Source organism: Leptosomus discolor, chromosome 23 (genome assembly GCF_034619465.1).
Source record: "Leptosomus discolor isolate bLepDis1 chromosome 23, bLepDis1.hap2, whole genome shotgun sequence".
In the NCBI taxonomy this organism is placed as follows: domain Eukaryota; kingdom Metazoa; phylum Chordata; class Aves; order Leptosomiformes; family Leptosomidae; genus Leptosomus; species Leptosomus discolor.
Window position 1 is genome coordinate 4,031,123 of NC_141413.1, and position 20,757 is coordinate 4,051,879.

The 20,757-nt window shown below is 50.1% G+C and overlaps 1 protein-coding gene across 2 annotated transcripts; it reads right to left on the minus strand.

Moving 5' to 3' along the window:
- Positions 1-1,679: 1,679 nt before the first annotated feature.
- Positions 1,680-20,609, minus strand: ARHGAP25 (Rho GTPase activating protein 25). Of its 2 annotated transcripts, none has more exons than XM_086477072.1 (11): positions 20,549-20,609; positions 15,026-15,219; positions 12,762-12,849; positions 12,228-12,347; positions 9,395-9,602; positions 6,843-6,975; positions 5,846-5,919; positions 5,150-5,271; positions 4,187-4,379; positions 3,084-3,683; positions 1,680-2,494 (listed from the first exon to the last, which is right to left on the minus strand). In XM_086477072.1, exons 1-11 carry the CDS (start codon positions 20,607-20,609, stop codon positions 2,284-2,286), a joined length of 2,004 nt encoding a protein of 667 aa, XP_086333198.1. In that variant the 3' UTR covers positions 1,680-2,283. The 2 variants fall into 2 exon arrangements, with proteins under 2 accessions (XP_086333198.1, XP_009944713.2); XM_009946411.2 differs by having other exon boundaries at positions 3,084-3,667; positions 4,180-4,379.
- Between the last annotated feature and the right edge of the window lie 148 nt (positions 20,610-20,757).

Below are 20,757 nucleotides of genomic sequence, written 5' to 3' on the forward strand. Positions count from 1 at the left end.
ATGGTGCTTGAAAAGAGACTTCGGGAGACAAGAAATGGGCCGTCATCTCAGGATGCCGTAGCGTGTGGGATGTGACGGTGATGGGGAAGGTGAGGTTTGGATAGCTCGTCTTTGAAGGTGGCTAAGCCTGGTGGAGGACACACTGTCCTTCTTGGGGCTCTTCTCTGAGATGCCCATCCCTCTGCAAGGCCGTGCGCTACAGACCTCTGCACCAGCAAGCCCAGCCCTGCTGGTCCAATGCAAATGGGTACTGTGGTCCTCACTGAGCTTTCAAATTACGTAGTTTCGGATTTGAAACATTTTCATCAGATTTGGAACACTGCAAGAGCAGAGGACCTTGGCTGTGAGTCCTCTGAAAGGCACTGTGATTTTGCAGTAACCCCACACAGGCCTCCAGAAAAATGTAATTTAACGTTTGTGGGCAGGACAGTGAGGAGCTGTGTAGTCTCTGGGGATCCTATGGAAAGGAAAGCCACCTGGAGTCAGAGTCTGTAGGTTGAATGAGCTATTTGTGGGGCAGATTCTTAAACGCAGCTCAACTTCCACAAACCTTTGCTTTACCTGCACTTTATATCCACAGCTGAGCAAAGGTGGATTCAGTACACCAACCTGTATGCAAGTTTAAGACTAAGTCTGGGCTCAGTTTTAGTGCTAGACAAGTCCTTCCCCCCAGCAAGGCTGATAGCAGCAAGTGCTATATACCCAACATTGACTTTTATTCTCTAATAACAATTTCCCACTCCCATCTCCCCTTTTTTTCACATAGGTTCCTCTGTGTTTCTTTCTCTCATCGGTTCATTTTTCTCCACAGGCTCTGCCAAGCAGGGCTGCAGCCTGTGTTGAGCTGAACTTTTGTGTCACCAAAGCCAAGTCCTCAGTAGCAGTAACCCAGTGTTGCTGCATTAACTTCACCATGCTTGGCGCAGAGACACGTGCTTGGTCCTAGACATCTTGCTGGAAAACTCCTGCAGATTTCTGTGGTTTTCCCTTTTCTCTTGCCGTGAAGGCTCTAGGCTGGGCTGAGGCTGTGTGTTGTGGTTCCCCCTTCTTAACATAAATGAGGAGTGAAATGTTTTCTTGCAGAGTCCTGTTATTTTCTTTCCTACACCAAAAGCTTCTGCAGCATTGTGGTGCTGCTGGAAGGGCGACTTGCTGGCAGGCAGTGGGAGAACAAGCGGGCAAGTTTACAAATAGCCACAGTGGCACCATGAGACCTTCGGGTCCAGTTAGTCTTAATGCTGATGGCAGCAAGAGACCCAGCATCATCGCTGGGGTGCAAACTCCTTGGGTTTCCCCCAAGGTGGCTGAGGAAATCCTGTTCTGCGCTGATGAAATGAGGGAAAACAGAAGCAGAGGCGGTAAATAAGTCCAGATCTGTTGTTCTTTGAAAACTGTCAGTCAGGGAAAATGCAGAAGCCCCTTTTTCTGTACCGGGTAAATTTGCTGATGGACTCCCTCTGCACGAAGAGCTCCATGTATGGCTGCGTGCAAGTGCTCTCCAAAGCCTCGTCAGCAGCTGTGCTGGGTTTATATACACACGGCTATAAGGAACAGTGATTTAAAACAACTGAACAGCCACTTGTCTAAAGAGGTTTTTGTGACCCTGTGATTTTGTACCTGGAGCCTTGATATCAATGAGTCTGGCACAGCACAGTGAGTGATGCTGAAGGAGACGTCTTCTCAGTGGACCCAAGAGGCTGTCCGGGCTTCTCTTGCTCTGTAGGAGCAATAACCAACTGCGTGCGTGAATGTGAACGTCTCAGCCGTGGTGCCGACAGCGTTTGCAGCCCACCACCCAGGCACGCTGCGTGACGGGCTGTGCCACCCCAGACCTTGGGGCTTCTCTGTCTCTCAGATCCAGGATTTAAGGACTTTTTGTTCCGCTCAGAAGCACTGCAGGTGTCTCCAGCGAGGAGCCAGCCGGCTGGCTGGAGGGGTGCTGGCTGGTTTACATTTGTAAAGGCATCAAGTGTCCTTAACCTGAACTCCTGAGTGATAGATATTCTGATTGAGCAGCAAGAAGTATTGGCCTGTTCTACAGGTAACTTGAGCAGCTGAGAGATGAGTTGAAAAAAAACCACACCAAAAAAAGCTAAAGAATATTTTTGAAATTTCCTGTTTCAGAGCACAAACCAGCCTCTAACTTCTGGGCTCCTTCCTCCGAACCAGCCTGTGGTCAGTAGCAGAACACCGGACGGTACAAGTCCATGGCTCTGAACCTGCTCAGCAAATCCTGTGGATTCATGCAGCTGCATTTTATGTCTGTGCACACCTGGGTGTCTTCTAGTTGGTTTTGGCATCAGTTTTGCTTGCGGATTTAGCTAAGGTTTTTATCTCCTCCTCAAGTATCTTGTTTTTCTTCTCCATGTCCTCCCGTGAACGCTCCACATTCATCAGCTTCAGCTCCAGTTCCTCAGACTTCTTCTTCTCCTTCTCAATGTCCTGGTTCAGCCGCACCACTTTGGCCCAGACTTCATAGTTTTCCTTTTCAAGACTGCAAAGAGAAACAGAGCGTGGAAGGATTGGATCGGAAGGGAGACAAGAAGTCATCATTTGGCTCTTAAGGAGTCTGCCCTCTGCGACATTAAGCAATAAAATAAGGCCGAGGTGCTGTCCTGCTCCCCTGACCCTCAATGGCCGCATAACATGATGCAATAAATCGATACACAGGATATATAATAATATAACAATATGTGAAGCTGTACAACACTGGTGGTTACAGCTAATGTAATGATAGTACTAGTGAATTCTGGATAGTATAATGATACAATATTGTAGTAATAACAAGAATTCTGACAGTGTAATTATTGCAAAACCATTTCAGTGCCATACAAGAATGTAATAAGAACTGCAGAGTATTAATACTGTAGTAATATAACATTAGCAACGTGAGTGTCATGAGAGTACAGCACATGAGCATTGACTTTTGGATAGCCTACTATAATGCTGTGTTTTATTATTAGCCATTACTATTATCTACTGCCCAGTATTACTGGTAAATAAATCTGTGCAATGCTAGTGTTGTAATAACATGAGCTGAAGACTTCGCACTCTCCAGAAAGCAGCACTCTGCAGCGTGTTACCTTTTAATTTGTTCCTCGTAGTCATTTTTCTGTACCTCCATTTCTTTTTCCAGCTTCAGGATCATGTTTTGCAGGAACTCCTTGCTCTCCTGATCAGGCTTGGAGACCTCGGCAGGGCTGCTGGTGGGACTGGCTGTTTCCTTTGGCTGATGGCTGGGACTGGGGCAGGGTAGAAATTCCTTATCGGAGCCGCTGCTCGAAGGGCTGGGGCTGGAGCCGCTGCCTTCCCCACTTTCTGCTTGGGAGGTAGGAACGTTATCGTAGGTCGAAGCCCGGTGAAGGTCGAGCAGCTTAAAAAGATCATGAGACAACGTTCTCTTATGTCCGTCGGGGACCACAGAGCGTGTACTGCCCCCGGGGGAGCTTTTCCAAAAGTCACCGGCAAGTGTGTCGTTCTTCTCTTTGCTGCCTTTCTCCCCCAGAGAAGCAGCTGTCAGGAAAGATTTCCTGTTAGGTAAAGTCTGAGTTCTTTTCCTTGACTGCGTTTTCCACATTCCCAGTGTATCTTTGGCCCCGTGATCTTCTCTGGGTGCACTGGAGCTCGCAGCTGGTCGAGGGGCACTGCTGGAATTCAGCTCATCTCGCTGTAAAATAGACCCCCTGGCGTTAGGACAGCCTGGTCCTGCTTTGTGAGCACAGACAGGTTGCAGCGACTGCTGTGACTGCAATATTCGCAAAAGGCACGTTTTAACATGCTAACAGCGATGGCCACGAGTTTTCCATAAAAAGTTATTTGGGGTTGCACCATGTTTTCCACTAAAAAGAGCTTTTTGCAGAGATTCTTTCTTTCTGAGAAAAAGCCTTTAATCCTCAATGTTTTCACTACACCAGCATGAACTGAAAAGGCTTCGTCTATTCTGCCTTTTAGCTGGAATACTTTAGGAGTTTTCATTTTTCAGTGGATTTTCCACAGGAAAGTGGAAAGTTTATCTGCGTTGTTTTCCTGACATAGATATTCCAGGGATGACAGTTACAGCTCTTTACCCTATTAATAGCAAGTGCTCTTAGTGGCTCGCTGACCTGTTAGATCCCATAAAAACTAATCACACATTTATTACATTTATGTTTTGTTCTTTCTCTGAGTATCTAGCCTTACCATTTGCCTTTGGATCAAGCTGTCCGCCCTGGGCACCACAGGGTCCTCTGCAGCGTCCCAGCCCACGGAGCTGCGCGGGATGGGGGCTTTCTTGTCATTTTGGGGGGCGGGTGGGGAGGGCGGCACATCCTTGGATGGGGGAAAGAGGTCTGCGTGGTCACTTATCATCACAGTCATCACTTTCTGGATCTGTGGTGTGCCTGGAAGAAATCAGAGATCTGTCAGCGGCAAACCCAATGCAATGGGCTTTCTTCCACGCACACTTGCATTTTCTGGTTGGTCTTTCTGGTATCCAAAATGGACACGCATATAGAAATGCAGGTGAAGACAAGGAGCAGGATCATAAAAACACATAAAGGGAGGAATTTTTGTATCACCTCAGAACAGCAGGAGGAAACTATGGAGCAACCAAGACGGGAGTGTGCTCAGCTGCACCAAGCCACAAATTTGGCTTCTTTGGCTCGACAAGCAAACTACAGGGGTCAGTTATATGGACAGGCCCATGAATATCTGCACCACTTGCATGTGATGTCTGCGGAGCGGAGCAGTCTTTGGCTTTAAAGTATTTCTTCCATTAGTTCTGCTGGATCTGCCCTTGCCCACGGGATTACAGTTTGGCTCAGCTAAACAGTAATTTCTTTGAGTTTCCTTTGTTTCTCTAAGAAGAATTTTACACCTTCCTGCTCTAAGCAGAAGAAAGATGACTTCACCAAATTCCTGAATTGTTTGAAATCTATAGAGGGAACACACAGTGCAACTCCTAAGGGGTTTCTGTCACCATAAACACATTTATAGCCTAACTAACATGTGGCTTTACTCTACCCTGCTGTACTTACTGTGCCCAGGCACGTGTCTGGCTTATATCCGTGGGTCTACCACAGCAAATTTGTAATTTCAAGATTGTGGATGCAACTGAGTATGTCAGCATATCAGGTGCTCTTATGCCAGTTATTCCAGGAGTCCCTTTTACCTCTCATGATAATTGCAGGGTCCTCTATCTGGGGTCTGATGAGGTTCACTCCAATCACTGTTGCCAGGTTATCCACACTCATCTTGTTGACGCTAGAGTTCAACTGTATTTCATGTAGAAACCTGCCAGAATCCAAGGGCAAATATTTCAAGTCAGAGAAGGAAGACTGCAAAAAGCCTTACACACCCATTGGTGTAAAATCCTGATTAATCCATCCAGCTCTTCCTCTAAGTCCCAAGGACAGAAACATAGAATTGCCTTATAACCAAGAACTGGAGCTGGGTCTTATTGGTATCGGTAGAAAAACCACCATATGATGAGCTGCTCACCTGAAAAAAAAATCAAAAAGGAAGGGAAAACCCCCATCTAACCTCTAACCAGAGAAAAAACACCTTGGCTGGGTGAAACCTGACAGTTTTGTTGCGCAAGGCTTTGTCTAGAAAAACTATGTGTGATTTTAATTCTCAGGGATTCATAAGTGAGTTTTAGGGTAGGCTTTTATGCTCAGACGTTGTCAAGGTGTTTATCCCCATGGCTGAATTTCTCCCTTTACAAAAGTCACAACCTGGTGCTTTGAGGGGAACCAAAACACAGCTTGAGGGGTCTCTCTAGAGAAGTCAGCCTCAGCCTTTCGGATGATGTTTCTACTCACCAACACCAAATCTGAGCTCTTTATCCCTTGTGCAGAGGACTGACCTGCAGATATAGCTGAGGAGGTTGTAGTTGTCTCTGGGAAGGAGGGACAGTTGCTTCAGGAGTTCCTGATGGCCCTAAGTGCAAGTTAAGAAATAGCTTTATAAAGATTCACAGATATACACAGGCTCAGAGTGGCTTTTGGTCACTCCATCCATCCCTGTATGGTCTCACCTCTCGGCATTTGCTTGCCTTGGAAATTACATTTCTCCAGCAGTCCAACCATGGGCATGGAGAAGTTTTTGTACAGTGCTCAGCAAGAGGACGAAGCCCATTGCCCACAGCAGCAAAGAGCAGGGTCCCCTCCAGCCCAGCACGTATGCGATGAGCTCTTCAGAAAGAGCTGATCATGCCTAATCTCCTTGCGTTTCTTGTATATAAACATTTAGGACATTTTTAACCCCAAAGATCCTGAAATGATACAACCTACCGGAAACACTTGCCCTTGAAATGCAGGGCTGATCACAGAGCTTGTGCTACTGAGGATATCTGCCTTATTTTTATGAGTGTTTTTTTTGCAGTGGGGGGCTTCTATTCCACCAAAATACATAGTTAGGAACAGACAGTTCCCATCTGTTTCTCACTTCTCCCTCTCCCAAATCCCCGCTTCCTTCCTTGGTCTCAGCCAGAGCCCTCCGCCAGCTCCGCTCCCAGATTGGGCTGATGGGGGCTGCAGGAGGTTGCGTTTCCTTCCTCTCTTGGGTTTCACACTCACTGTTTGCTGCAAGGGCTCTTAGATCTGCTCCAGAAATTTAAGCTTTTAAATGGATGAACCCACACTGTCAAGTTGGGAAACCCCACTGGCTTTGGGAGATTTTTCTCTTTCTCATTTTTTTTCTTTTTTTCTTTTTTTTTTCTTTTCCAGATTTCGAAGCTCAGGAATTACGCAGCTTACAAAGCACAGCTAAATATGCACCTGGCATCTCAAGCTCAGAAAGCCCTGGCACTGAAACACAGCTAATTTTTAAGGCCAGAAGGAGAGAAACGAATGCATTTCTACCTTTCTCTCATCCGTGTCCAGCGCCTGACCGCACAGCAGGAAATCCTCATACTGCATCCAGGGCACAACCGGCTCGGGGAGCTCCCGCAGGTAGAGTTTGAACAGAGAGGCCACGGTGTGCACGTCCGTATCCCTGCAACGTGCAAAGCGCCACTCACGTGGAGCTCGGACCCAGCTGGTGAGCAAACCCTACCCTGCTCTGGCAGCACAAGATTATATTTAAGCTCTGTGTGTAGATGCAGGAGACAGATATAAACAGGGAGGCCAAAGCAAGCTGGGGCGAATCCATGGGGCACCCCAAGGCGGGAATGGCCCCAGCTGGCAGGAAAATAAATGCTTGGCGGAGACTTTCTGCACCGTGGGGCTGGCAGGTCCCCAGTGTTCATACCCGGGCTGAGCCTTCCCAGCCTGCGTTTGACTCACGAGGGTTTGCATGCAAATATTGTCTGGTGCTCCCATGTTTGGCAGGCACTCCCCGCTCTGCAGAGCTGGCGAAGCTTGCCTGGGGTTTTTAAGATTAACAGCAATTACCGAAGCTGTTCTGCCGGGACAGATGTTTGCAGCTTTGCATACCATATAGTTTACATTATGTCAAAAGGACACTGTCAAGATCGTAAGCCTCTAATTTGACCTACCTTGAAGTTGCTAAACTGTTATAAACTTCTAGCAAAAATCCCCCAGGTCATTTATTTTTAGGATTGGTTGGGTTTTTAAAAATATTATTATTTTTAACAAATGCACATAACCACAGAGGAATGTTTTCAGAGCTGTATTTTTGTAGGGCCTACCAATACTCACCATTAGGCATCCTGGATGCCTGGGCTGCAATGGCAGTTTTCTAACGCTCCCCACCCAATCCTGGGTGCAAGCGTGCCCCGTGCAAACCCAAACAGGCTGCAAGGATGGCCCTGAAGGTCAAGCCAGCACCTTGCAGCATTCAGGTCACTGGAAATCCCATTACTGGCCTTACTCCTTGCTAAGAAAATGTTCTGTTTGAAGTGCGTGGGGGTTGCAGTCACCCGCAGATCACCGCAGCAACGCTCACACCAAGCCCTGCGGCACAGGGTTAACATCACAGGACGCAAAGAGGCTTCACCTCCCTATGACCCCCCATACAGGTTACAACAGGAAAGCTCTCAGCAAGTCTCTGGCACCCAGAAAGCAAGAAATATTCAGCTGCAAAACCAATGGCGAGGGTGGTTACACTGCCAGAGCAGCCGTAGCTCTATCTTGCACAGATTATTTAGGTAAAAGTGCTGTGTTTTTTCCTAACAAAACTGCCTAAAGCTGGGTGAAAACAGGAACAGTTCTGTGGTTAGGGACAGGCCTGCGAATAGAGAGATGGGCCCCTGCACTCTGCTTAGACAAACTGTTTTGCACAAAAGTCCAGGGAAGCTCCTGGGTTTGGGTGCTTCCCTCCCACAAGCACCCCAGGTTTTGTGGGTGGCTCTCAGAGCGCGAGTGATGCCATATGGAGCAACTCCCCCATCCTGCATAGACGAGGCATCACCACGGCCAGTAGCAAACAGCTTCATACACATGCAACAGCCTGGGCGCTCCTTGTCTCGGTTATGGTGGACAGGGCAGGGCAGGAATGAAACCAAAAAGCCTCACATCAGGTGCCGTGGAAAGGCAGGACCCACTTTTCCTTTATCCCAGCACAGGGGTCGTTGCTTTCACCGGTATAAACCAGCAAGTGTAGCCCCGGAGCAGCCTGCACAAGTGAGCAGGGGATACTGGGCAGTGCCTTATACGACTGGGGCCAAAAGCAAAGGGTTAAACTCTGACTGGGGGGTGGGGAGAGGTGGGAAACCTCCTCAGAGAAAAGGAGGCACCTGCAGGTGCAGCTGCTCTGCAGCTATCGAGGGAGGGCTTTATAAAAAGGTGCACCAGGGATTTTCTCTTCTCATTTTGCATGGGATGGGGGAGGTAGCAGTAGCAAATGTCTCTCTCCAAAGCCTCTCTGAGACCTATGGGCAGGGACAGGCAGCTCTCTCGGCTTTAGGGAGTTTTCCATTTCCCCTCAGCCCTACAGAGGAAGGGAGTCAGGAGGATGCAGCCTTGCAGCAGCCGAAATACCTCTCTCATCTCTCTGTGGTGCTGTAGGGAAAGGCAACAGGAGGAAAATATCATGGCTATGGGCTGGCAGGGAAAGAAATAACTTCTACTGTGTGCACTAGGGTGTTCTCTGAGCTTATTTGTGACCCTCTGCTTGCTCTCCTTTCTCTAAGCCTCTGCCCTTAGCTGATGGGCTATGTAGGCTCTTCCCTTTGCCTCCTTCCTTGGCTGCAAATGCTGATTGCTGTGTGGGGCCAGGAGATTCCTAAAGGCTTTCCTTCCTTTCCATAAATCTTGTCTCAGCATCCTCTGATTCTGCTTTTGCCTCCACTTGGGGTTTCTGCTGAATACTCTCTCCTTGTCAAGCCCTTCTGGAGCATCCAGGTTTCCTGCAGGGCACTGCTGGGCTCCCTGGGGGTTAGACAGGCTGCTTTTCCCCAGATTTTGGGGTGTATGAGACCTAGTTGAGTAGGAGAGGGGGAATCCAGCATTACCGGTCAAACGATGGCCTTTCCCCAGCATCAAATGCATCCCTGAGCTGTTTCACCAGGTTGTCTTGGCCAGGGAGGCGGAAGATGCCCTCCTCGCTCATGCCGTGCTCCCGGATGAACTCAGCACACTTCTGCACCAGGATGGGGACCTGGTGCTGCCCGAATTTCTGTTCGTAGGCCATGGTCTCTGCCAAGCGCTGGCCGAACACCGCTAGGGAAAGGACAGAGAGGTTAGAGGAGCCCAAAAACTTTGCTAAAGGCACGTTACCTGCCAAAGTGCATCAGGTGCAAATGTGACAGCGGCACCTGCTTTTCTGATAGCATAGGAAACACAAGAATTCTGCAAACAGGGGTAATGCAGAACCTCTTCCAAAGAAATAACAGCAAAATGAAAACTTGTTCCTGCTCCAAATAATTAACGGGTCTCAAAATGATTAAAACCAAGCAGTGAGCCTTGGATTTTTGCCATGCCGCCTGCCTTCCTTGGAGCAGGGTACTGATACAGGGGGAGACAGGGACAGCAAAAAGGCTGATGCAAGGGCACAGGGAGAGACAGCAAGCTCATCACACAAAGCTGAAGGGTATAGAAAGCACAGGAGTCCACCAAGAAATAAGAAAAGCAGCACTGCAGAGATTTGGACCTGGAAGTCTGATTTAGTTGCTTTTCTTACCCCTCCCCTTTCTTCTCCCCCTCCAGAAACTCCCTTGTGCAAAGAAAAGTCATATTTTGCAGCAGATGGTACCTTTCCTTCGGAGCAATGGCTTGGTCCTCCTGAACTCGCAGCAAAAGAAGAGCTCAAAGGTGGGAAGGCAGCAGCCTGCATCCCAGCTCTTCCTCCTCGGAGCCTGGGGCATGGTAAGAGCAGACAAATCCCAACTCGAACTGGCTCTGGGATATTAACGGCAAAGGGTCCTTTGGTCCTCTACCGTATTTTTGCCCCAGCAGTGCCTGTGATGTGTTCACCTTGGGCTCTGAAGGCTGAAATAATTCCTGTGCATCTTCCAGACCAGGAAAATGCAGGTAAACACTCTCATCTGGAACCACAAGGCTTGTCGGCACCTGCCCGATCGCGGAGGTTTTTCATTTATGACTCGCTTACACTTTTAAATAACAAATACAAACCTGTCATTGTTCACAGTAAAAGCAAATAGGTTTTTTTTTTTTCTTTGCCTCTGCTTTGGTAGCTGAAAAGGAACTACTTATTTAACTGCAAGCTGGCAGATTTGTCAATTTGGGGATACCTCCCCGCGGCCAATGCGAGGCCCATGCCAGCCCCCTCGGCAGGCAGCTGTTGTTGTAGGGTGGCAGCCAGCCCTGCAAAACCCCTCCAAGATTTCGGAGGTGCTTGTGCTGTTGCTTCGTGCTTTGCAGCTGCTCTGCTTTTTGGTGTGCAACAAGCTCACAACTGGCTGGGTCATGTGGGGCTGCTCCCAGGTGGGCTTTTGCTAAAACCTACACTGTGCAGTGGGTTGCTTTAAAAGCACATGTTGCCTCAGCTTGCATCAAAGCCAAAAACCTAAAGGGTGATGTTTCAGGGGCCTGTTAATTGTGTATTGATATAAAATGCAGCTCCAGAATTCTCTGCTATCCTCAGGGCTCTCTGTACTACTGTATATTTACATTTTCTATCATATAAGGTCACTTTATCTAGCTGGAAGAAACTGGCAGCCTCCTAAGTTTAAAGAAGGATCAGATGTGGAGTTGTTATTAAATATTAGAGCCAGGTGGGGCAATGCCCTGAAAATTTCTGGCTCATGCAATCCTAATTTCAGGTGAGTAATGCTGCCTCCCTCAGGGCACTGCATGTTTCAGTTTAGAGGCAGAAAAACAACAGGGTTGCAGGGCAAAACCAGCTGTGTTCTCATTTGGGCGAAGCTTATCTGTGCCTATGGGAGGGTCACAGTGAAAGAGCTCAAATCGGCAGCGCCTGCTTGCTTCTGAGCTGCTGTGGTTTATGTTTACACAGGAGCTCTGGGAGACCGGAGCTCCATCACGCTCGCCTTACACAGCTGAAAGGTAGGGAACCTGTAAAAAAATTTTATAAATAGTCAGGGCAAAGCCCAGAGGGAGGGAGGAGAGGCTCGGCATGACCATCTTTTGGAAGAGCTAGAGACTCCCAGCCCTGTTTCACTGGTGGATCTTGTAAAAGTTCATCCTTATAGAAAAGTCTGGGGAGTTCATCCTTGCAGGAAAAGTGCCTGAGGTGACCCTTGCTCCTTCCTTTGAGGGCTTCGCCTGTGGTGGCAAATTTATGGTGTTCCCCTTTCGGATCAGTTCATGTTTTATACTTCCCTGACCACAATTTTGCAATGGCATAAATGCATGCCTGAGGGCCTGGAAGCAAGGATCCTGCTGCCACAAGCCTTGCCTGTGCGTGAGGAGGACGATTAGGTGGCCAAGGTGGACTCTGCAGGGAAAATGGGGGCAGAAGGGCTGGCTGAGCAAGAAAAGCTGGGAGAAAACCAAAGCAAGGAAATTTAGCAGGTGAAAGGCAAGATTTTATCCCTGAACACGAGTTGTTTTCAAGAACAACTTTGTCTGAGGTCAATAAGTCAATGAGGAAGTTTGCAAAAGAGGTTGAAATCAGCCCAGAAATCTTCATTCATGCTTGGCTGCCATTTCCTTAACACTGCCCATGTTTGCAGCAGAGCCAACACTGCAGGGTCTGGTCTAGGAGTAGGTTTCTAAGGCGTTACAAGTTACAGCCACGTTACAGCTCCATTGTCCAGTTTCAAGGATTTATGAGCCCAGCTTTGAAATCCTCACACAAAAGTACTGCAGACCATGAGATGGTAGGAAATTGCCTCTGCAAGAGCTGTCCCTGCTCCCCTTTACCTCCTGATGCTGACCCCAGCACTCGTCGGATGGTTTTAACCCATTCTTCCATCTCAGACTGGGAATTAGCCATGAGCACGCAGGTGTCCTGCCCTGCCCGGTTCTGGTCTCCAGAGACACCTGCAAAAAACCATTTATTCATCATTTATAGAGAGGACTGGAGGAGAAAAGACACATTCTTGTTTTCTTTGCTAAATGCTTTTGACTCCAGATTTCCCCATTAATGTCTGTGAAGTGAAGCAGTGCTCTTGCATTTTGCCCTTGCTGAAGGTCGGCAAGAAAGCAACAGAAGCTGCTTAATGTTGCAGCTCGGCAAGGCTTCTCAGCAGGGGACATGGGCACTGACACAGGGCCATCCTCTGGCCCTGCCGTGTGAATACTGAAAGCAAGACATTAGTTTTCACGTGCAATGCAGTGCTGTGGAGACCTTGAAAAGAAGCGAGAGCCAAAGGACTGGCAAAATGAGTTGCCAAAATGATTTGGGGTGAACAGTCCAGCCCAAAAGTGTGCAACATAAGAGTGAAGCACCCTTACCTGGGATGATTTCGAAGATAAATTTCCCTCCTTCCTCTGGGTTGCTGGCCACCTCCTTGATGGTGCTTCCCTGCAGAGACAGGCAGCCCTAGGACAAAGCGGAGCAGGAGCTGCAGATACCCGTGTCCCATCTCTGCAAGGCTGACGCTACCCTGTGTCAGCACCGAGGACCAAAGTCCTTCTTTCAAACAGCTGGTGGCCTGTGTATATGCTAAAAATGACTTTTCAGACAATAAGGGATGCTTCTTAAATGTCAGGTTTTCTGATGAAGTGATTCTCAGAATGAGAAAACTGGTTATTTTGGTATTTCCTTTTTTTCCTCCCTTCTCAAGTTGTTTTAACCCGTGTTGGTAGTGGAAGACGAGAGTACAAAGGAGAAAGGACTTGGCAAAACACTGGAGCATCCTGTTCCTGCTATGCCAGAGCAGGAAAACTGTTCCTTTAACACAGCACCACTTAAACCCAGAAACCAGACCCAAAGTTTGCAGGAGAGGAGTAGAGAAAAAGAAGAAAAGGGAGGGGAAATTAAAAAAGCAAAGTGGAGAACAGCCATGTCTTTTGGACCTTCCTTCCCCCAACTGTTGTGGTGAACATGGGCAGCTCGGCCCTTTCTGGAGGGGATGGGTGGGGAACGGCCAAGGCACGTGGGGGCCGAGCGGGCGTGTGAGTCAGCACCGGTGGCCTCCCGGGGCAGGAAATAAAGTTGTGCCACAGAAATGAAGTTTCTCAGCGACTTCAGCTGCCCGACAGCCATTGGGCTCCTGTGAGCAGCGAGGTCCGACAGCCTGAATTGCAGCTCTATCCATCAGAATCGTTGATGGGATCAGAGAGGCTGGAAATGACCTGGGGCGGTACACCAGGGTCACCGGAGAGCTGCCAAAAGCGCTGTGAATAGCAATGAGCTTTTTACAGCACTTTCTCTTTCTACATCCCATTTACAACCAGGGAGACTGCTCCTCCCAGTCGTCCCTGAGATGGGACAAAGCCAGAAACAGGACCTGGATCCTGTCGGGCTCAGCCCTGTGCTTTCACTCCAAGGATCTACCGATCGCCTTCCTGTTACAGGCATTTTCTATCTTAGGTCAGTTTTGCTGCCAGTAACGATTTGTATAGAGAATGGTTTTCCAGCAAAGGGGAGGACCTTTCCCTGAAATTTTTCAAAACAAGGAAAAGATGGTGGATATTCAAAAAATAAGTTACAGTATGGAGAAAATGGTTGAAAACCTAAAAAGTCCATAGAAAATGGGAAAACAACTTGATTTCTTCCTGGCAAGTGTTTTACAATGCATAACCTGAGAAATGGTTTATGTGGGTGAGACAGAGGGTTTGTAACAACCCAGAGGGGCTGAAGATGGGAGGACGCTGCCAGAGGGTTGTGGACGTCAGGCACTAGTGCAGCCTTTTAATCCTGCCCAAGTGGATGATCACGCTCCTGCTTTGTGCAAAGGGTTGGGTGCATATTGCACTCCCCTGAGGGGCTCAAAAAGCGTCAGAACTGACATGGACTGGAGCGTTCAGCAGATTTCAAGCCTTTTCCCTTAGAGGAAGAGGCAGCGGGGCAGGTTTCCTCTGGCTGTGTGGGATGGGCTGGGGCAGCAGCCCAGTAACACAAACTGCATCCACAGCACCGAGCCCTCTGCAACGGTTGGGGCTGGACTGGGACGGGATACAAACCCAGAGGGCGGAAAGAGAGAGATTTCCTTATCCCTCTGGCTGCTCTCTCCCATGGCAAGAGGCCCTAAGGAAGCAGCTGCCCTTCACTGTTATCTGTCCAGCCCACAGCCCTGCCGTGAGGTCTGTCTTGGGCAGAGCCTCACACCCATGCTATGCTGAAAGTCGTATTTGTTTTTTCCTAAAAGTACCCTGTAAGATGCCTTTCCCACCAAGTGCATGGCTGAAACCTCTCTCAAACCTGTCATCTTGTGTGCCCATTGCTGCATCTGCCATCACAAAAATGGTGGCATAGCTCTTTTTCTCTGTCTTGGAGAATGATAGCAACTTTCCAGTGGGTAACTGGTCTTTTTTTCCAGCACCCCCTTGCTTGGGCACAGAGGGACCAAGGCCCCAGCAGGGCTTGCAGGCACTTCAAGGATTTAAGTGCATAGGTGAAGCTCCTGATCAGGTTATCTCTTCTCTTTTACTGCCCAGAAGCAGAAAACTGCTTTAACACCCTGCTCTAGACCCCTCCCAAAGCATTTCCCGGTGGGCAAAGCTGCAAGAAACAGGAGACTGAGGACAGGCAAAGCCCAGCGGCCTCGTCTTACCTGGGGTTTGACATCGTCTTCGTCCTTGTAGTAGTAAAGCTGCTGGCCCTTAAGCACAAAGTACCGCTGCTGCCAGTTCTTGACGATGGAGCGCTGCTTTTTCAGCCAGCCGATCTTCAGGGGACGCTCCAATGGGTTGGGGGAGGCCGGCCGGGCGCCCGCTGGCTCGCCGCTCATCACGCTCTTGGAGCGGGCTGCCAAGGAAAGAGAGGGACGGGCTGGTGGGGACGTACAGGGACGAGCTGCCAGCAGACCCACGTCCCCAGGGTCGGTTTAAGCTACAACAGCAAGAGCAGCTCTCTGCCCCTCTGCCCGTGCTGAGCAAACTGGCTTGAGGTTTTAAAGGAAGTGGCTGCAGTATCTGTCAGTATGTGCTTCCTTTTTCCTGCGTGGGAGTAATTGTCTTGCAAGTGAGAAGAAAATCATTAGCTTTTTTCTTATTTTTTAATGGGAACGTGGTTTTTTTTACACCCACGCCAAACAGCCTGCAGCAGCGATAGCAGAATGACCCGGCCTGGCTTGAAAAAAAAAGTTGGAAATTGCAGTTTTGCTCTGGGAGAGCGTTGCCTGATGATTCCAATGGGGCAGTTCTCACACAATGGGATTGGAAAGTCTCCAAGGGGGGGGAAAAGGGCTGGTGTGGATTCACTGGCTGGGCAGAGCAGTGTCTCCTGTCTCCTCTTTGCAGCCCGTAGATGAGTCCCATTGGTGGCAGGGACCGGCAGCGTGGCCCTGTGGCATCTCTGAATGCTCCAGCGATAGTAAATGCCTTGGTAGGGATCATTTCCAGAAAGGATTTTTGCCTCTGGACCAGCACTGCAGGACCCCAGTGCCAAGCCAGCTGGGTAGAGTTAGCATTTATGGTCACAAGGCAAAATGAATTCTATGACTCCAGGGGAATTCAGCTTCACTGGTCTCTGCACATGGTGATTTCCTGAGGTCTTACGTCTCCCCTGCTAAAACGGAGCTGATGACACCGGGCTGGGTCCTGTGGGTGAGGGCGGTGTGGGTTTCGGTCCCGTTTGCTGGCAGAGGACATTCAGGCTGAGGCAGGGCTGCGAGGGAGGTGTTGTGCAGCGCCATGGGATGGGGAAAGCTACGGCCCCAGTGCAGCGCCATGGGATGGGGAAAGCTACGGCCCCAGTTGCCTGCTTTCCCCCCAAGCTGGTCTGCGGAGCAGAGAGCTGCAAAAGCTGCATTAGAGATGGCTGTGGATGAATCCTGGCATGGACCTGAGTGCAAAGGACAAGCTTAAAAGAGAAGATTAAAAATCACCTGCCTTGTGACATTTGGGACTGGGGACATCTCACGTCCGAGTGGGTGTTCCCATTGCACAGGCACCCACAGAGAGCATGAGCCTACAAACCATTTTGCACTCAGTGCTGAGCAGTTAGCAGTTGCTTCAGAGGTCAGAGGTGCTGCAGTTCAAGAGTGCACCCAGCTTCCCCTTCTGAAATCCCCTGGAGCAAGAAACCCCCGCTGCGTTTCGCCTTTGTCCTTTGGAGCCAGGCTTGGGTAGGGCACTCTGAGCTCACCTCTCCGCTACAGACCTGTCACCGGGTGGCAAATCACTTCCCACAAAATGAAAAAGGATTGTGAATCCAAAAATCAGCCTTCAGAGTGTAGTGAGGATGCTGCTTGTATCTCAGCGTGTGCTGCTGTGGGATGCGCCCTGCAGAGGATGTGGTTGTAAGCAAGGACCTTCGAAAGGGATTTGCCAGCCAGCACCCCTGAAAAATGCTGGTGCTGGGGATTACCCTGATGCAAAAACCAAAATGGGTTTTCTAAATTGCACCTCAAGCTCCGCGCAGCTTCTTTGCTCTTTGCCAAAACATCTGCGTTACTCAAATCTCATCAATATTAATACAATTCTCAGCAAACTGCTTATGAGCATCATCGCTCCTCTCTGTAAATCTTGTTCCTTCATGTCTTCTGGCTGCTGGCAACTCCTTGTGGGCAAGGATTTTGGGGGGGTGATCCGCAGGGGTGGAGCAGCCACCAGGAGCGTGGAGGCTACTGGGTGCAGGGCGCTGACTGCCTCCCACAAACGCTTTGCTCTGCAGAAACCACAGCCTGTCGCCAGAGAGCAGATCCCGAGTGGGCTGGCTCCAAGCGAGCCCCGTTCTGCAGAAAGCAGCGCTCTCACGAGCCAGCACTTAGATGCCTTCCCAAATTTTGCTGTGTGTTCTCCTATCCGACCTCACCTCCCTCTTGATGAAACAGAGATGCTGACATTCGCCCTGTTTAATTAGCACGGACGTTTGCAGAGTGAGGTCCCTGTCCCAAGCACCGGTGACCACAAGGGATTGATCTGAAGGGAAGCTGCTGCAATGCAGGTCTCAGGGTCCATACTCACACCCAGATGGGTGGAAATCAGGGATGCATTCTCCATCCGTCAGCTCCATGTTCAGCCTTCCCCAAAGAGCTCAGCTCAGACCAGCAGCACTGGTATTCCAGTGGTACAAGACTTGGAAGGAGAAATCGTGTCTTTTATGAAAAATGCAATGGTTTGCTACTTTTTATTGGAGATGTGGATCTCCCTCTAAGCCCGTCATGGCTGCGTCAGGGCTCTGCACCATGGAAAGCAAGCGCCACGGCCGGCACTACTACCCGGGGGTTCCTCCTGGTCTCAGCCTTGAGCTTAAATTGCACAGTCCTTGCTGGAATAAGGTTTATTCTCTGCCTCTTTTTGGCATTTCCCAGCTGTGTAAGGAATGTGGTACACTTGGGTCCCCTTTCTTTAGCATCAGCCCTTCTGAAACACCAGACCCGAGGTGCAACCGGAGGCCTGTGCTCAGCCATGGCTTCGCCGTGTTCATGCACACACACAGGCACCAGTGTGAACATGCAGGTGTAGTTTCCCTCTCCATGAGACAGCTCTCCCTGTACTTTGGGCTCACTTAAGGCCAAAACAGCAGTTTGCAGGCTCCTTCTTACCCACGACGCGAGCACTCCCCAGCCGCCGGCCCCACCGCAGGGCTCGTGCAGAGGCGTGGGGAGGGAGCTGCTGTGGGGAGCTGGGCTTTGCAGACAGTGTGGCTATTTTTGCCCAGTGGAAAGTTTTCTGCATTCACAAAACCAAAAGTACCAAGGCTGTGGCTCCCTCCCTTACCACTTTTCCAAGTTTCTACCTTTTGTGGCCAGTGAAATGCTCAGCTTGTGTCTGATGACCAGCTGAAGATTTTACGCTGGGAGGGGGGGGACGACGAAGCTTTTTCCCTGGCTCTCCACAGGGTGATCCAGCACTTGCAACCATCTCCTGCTTCACCAACACATCCCTGCCGCGTTTGACCCCACACCTCCTCGCCGCTCTCACAGGTCAGGAAAGAGCCACTAAGAGCAAAAGTGGTGCCCCCCAAAGCGTTTCCTGCGGTAACCGCCTCTGAAGTTGAATATTTCCTCCAAAACATCCTCGCTCTTCCTCCACCCCTGGGGACCGGCTGCCCCGGGTGCCCCTGCTGCCTGCTCCCCAGAAAGAGGACCTCTCCCAAAACTTGACTTGCAGGAGAAATTGCAATGGGTGCCACCGTGGTAGCCACATGGATGCTGGCTCCTGCCCCAAATCCTTGTCTTGGGCAAGAACCCTGCCTGCCATCCCCTTTCCTCCTGCCCAACAGGAGGGACGTTGGACACTTGCAATAAAAACCGGTAAAAGCAAAAGTGCCACAATAGGTATTGCAATGAGAATTGCAAATGCAATTTTCTCCTCTGTTGAAATAAAAAGCTTTGTGTTTTCCTCAGCATGAGGAGCCGGCACGCTCTTCTGGGGCTTACAAAAGCTGCTTGTGCCACGGCCACCGTCGGGGACAAGGAGGGGGAAGTGTCCCAAAGCCAGGAGGAGCCAGCAAGGGCGGTGGTGACTAATTTGCAAATATTTTCCACAAGCAAGTCACATCCCTGCTGCACCCCTGAAGACAGCAGCAGCTGGTCCCCGCAGCCAGAAACCCCAAAGCATGAGAAGAGTCGATGCACCGAGTGTGCCCCAAGGCTCAGGTCTCTGCGCACACACACAACACCCTCATCTCATGGGCTTGCAGCAGCCGCAAGCTGCAAAAAGCACCCAGAATTCCATCATGAGCAGGTTTTCTTGGAGAAAAGCAACTCCTGGTAACAACACAGGTTCAAGCCTCTGTCCCATCTCCACCCTCTCTGCTTCACAGCAGCCAGCAGCCTCGGAGTCCCCTTTATTTCTGAGCTACAGATTGAATTTACCGACTGCTCCACAGCTTCTGTGCAAAAAAAATATTAATTAGCCTAAGAACAGGTAATGCAGAAATCCAGGATACTTCTGTGATAACTCTGTGGGGATTTCTCCACCGCTGTCCCGCAAGCCGATGAGTGCCAGTGATGGCACTGCTTCCTCTGCCCACCTGCAAGCTTCTGGACCACCCGGGCCTCATCCCATTCACCGCTGTGCATGGCCGAGGCCAGCCACGGCGGCGGCTGCCAGGACCAGCAGTGCTTCGTCTGGGGGCTTGTGTGAAGTGTGTGGTTTGGCCACCCCAATGAAAGCAGCTTCAGGTAGAAGTTTAAATTGCCTTTGCAAGAAAATCCAGCCAGGGCGACCTTGCAAGGTGCAAGGAGGAAGAGCTCAGCACCGCAGAGACCAGCTTGGTCAAATCTCTCTGCTGCAGGGAGAAATCAAGTTGCCAACGTGTGCCTTGACCATGTTTTGGCATCAGTGGCAGGACCACAGAGGGCCTTTGCCTCAGCATGTGCACGAGGCTGGGCTCATGCATCCCTTCCTCGACCGCAGCATCCTCGCCCCCATATCCCCTCCCCGGTGGCTTGACCCAAAAGCAGGCATTGGCTCTGCCATTTTGGCCACAAAGCCCACCGTAGGGATCCCTCACTCCTTCCCAAAGGCGTTCTCAAGTGGTTTTTCATGCTGGAGACGGATCCCATGGCGGAGGAGAGACGTGCAAAGCCTGGGCAGAGGCAGGAGACAAGTCAGGAAATCGCACAGTGAAGCCATCCCGTGGCACAGAGCCCAGCATGGGCATCAGAGGGCTCTTTGGCACCGATGAGAGGAAATCAATGACATTGGGGTGGATGAAGAAACCTGAGCAAGGGCAAGATTGCTTCCTCCAGCCTCCACCATTCCATCCACCTCTTGGCCTGCACTTCACCTCCCGCAAGGCTTGTGCCAGCAGAATCAGCCCATGTGGTTTAAATCCTCCCCCCTAACCTGGATTCTGGGTGGGCAGCAGCAGGTCCCCCCTTTCCCCACCCTACCAAGACAGCCGCTGCTCCAGCCGCAGAGCCCCAGCCCCAGCCATGCTCCCGCAGCATCCCTTGATGACAACTCTGTAAATCACTTCTTGCAAATCATTTGCAAACCATCTACTGTCTTGAAAGCTGTAGCTGGGGGCGAGATCCCCCCATCAAGGCCAGAAGCGGGTTCAGGTCTGGGCTGTAGCCAGAATTGCTGCTGAGCTTGGCCACAGGCATCCTGTGAGACCCCAGCTGGCACCTGAAAGGCTGAAGCAGAAACAGAAGGGCATAAAGAAACAGTCACAGTACCTATTTTTGCAGCATCCATTTTCAGGTTGAAATCCCAGTTCCGTGGCAGCTTGAGGGACATTTTGGATCAGGAAAGGCCTTTTTTTTTTTTTTTTTCAAGTGTGGCTTGCTTAGGAGACAGGCTGAAACGAAACTGTGATAGTCCCGTGGGGATCCTGCGATTCCCCCCCACGACGACCGACGGCTCAGCAAGGGTTGATTTGCCAACG

Excerpts from the sequence above, each read along its gene's own strand:
- ARHGAP25 (XM_086477072.1), bottom strand. The coding sequence starts at position 20,609 with ATGTCCCTCAAGCTGCCACGGAACTGGGATTTCAACCTGAAAATGGAT. Across the intron at positions 9,603-12,227 it reads GCTGGGGTCAGCATCAGGAG|CGGTGTTCGGCCAGCGCTTG; the intron begins GTAAAGGGGAGC and ends TCCTTTCCCTAG. Across the intron at positions 4,380-5,149 it reads CCCTGCAATTATCATGAGAG|GCACACCACAGATCCAGAAA; the intron begins GTAAAAGGGACT and ends GATTTCTTCCAG.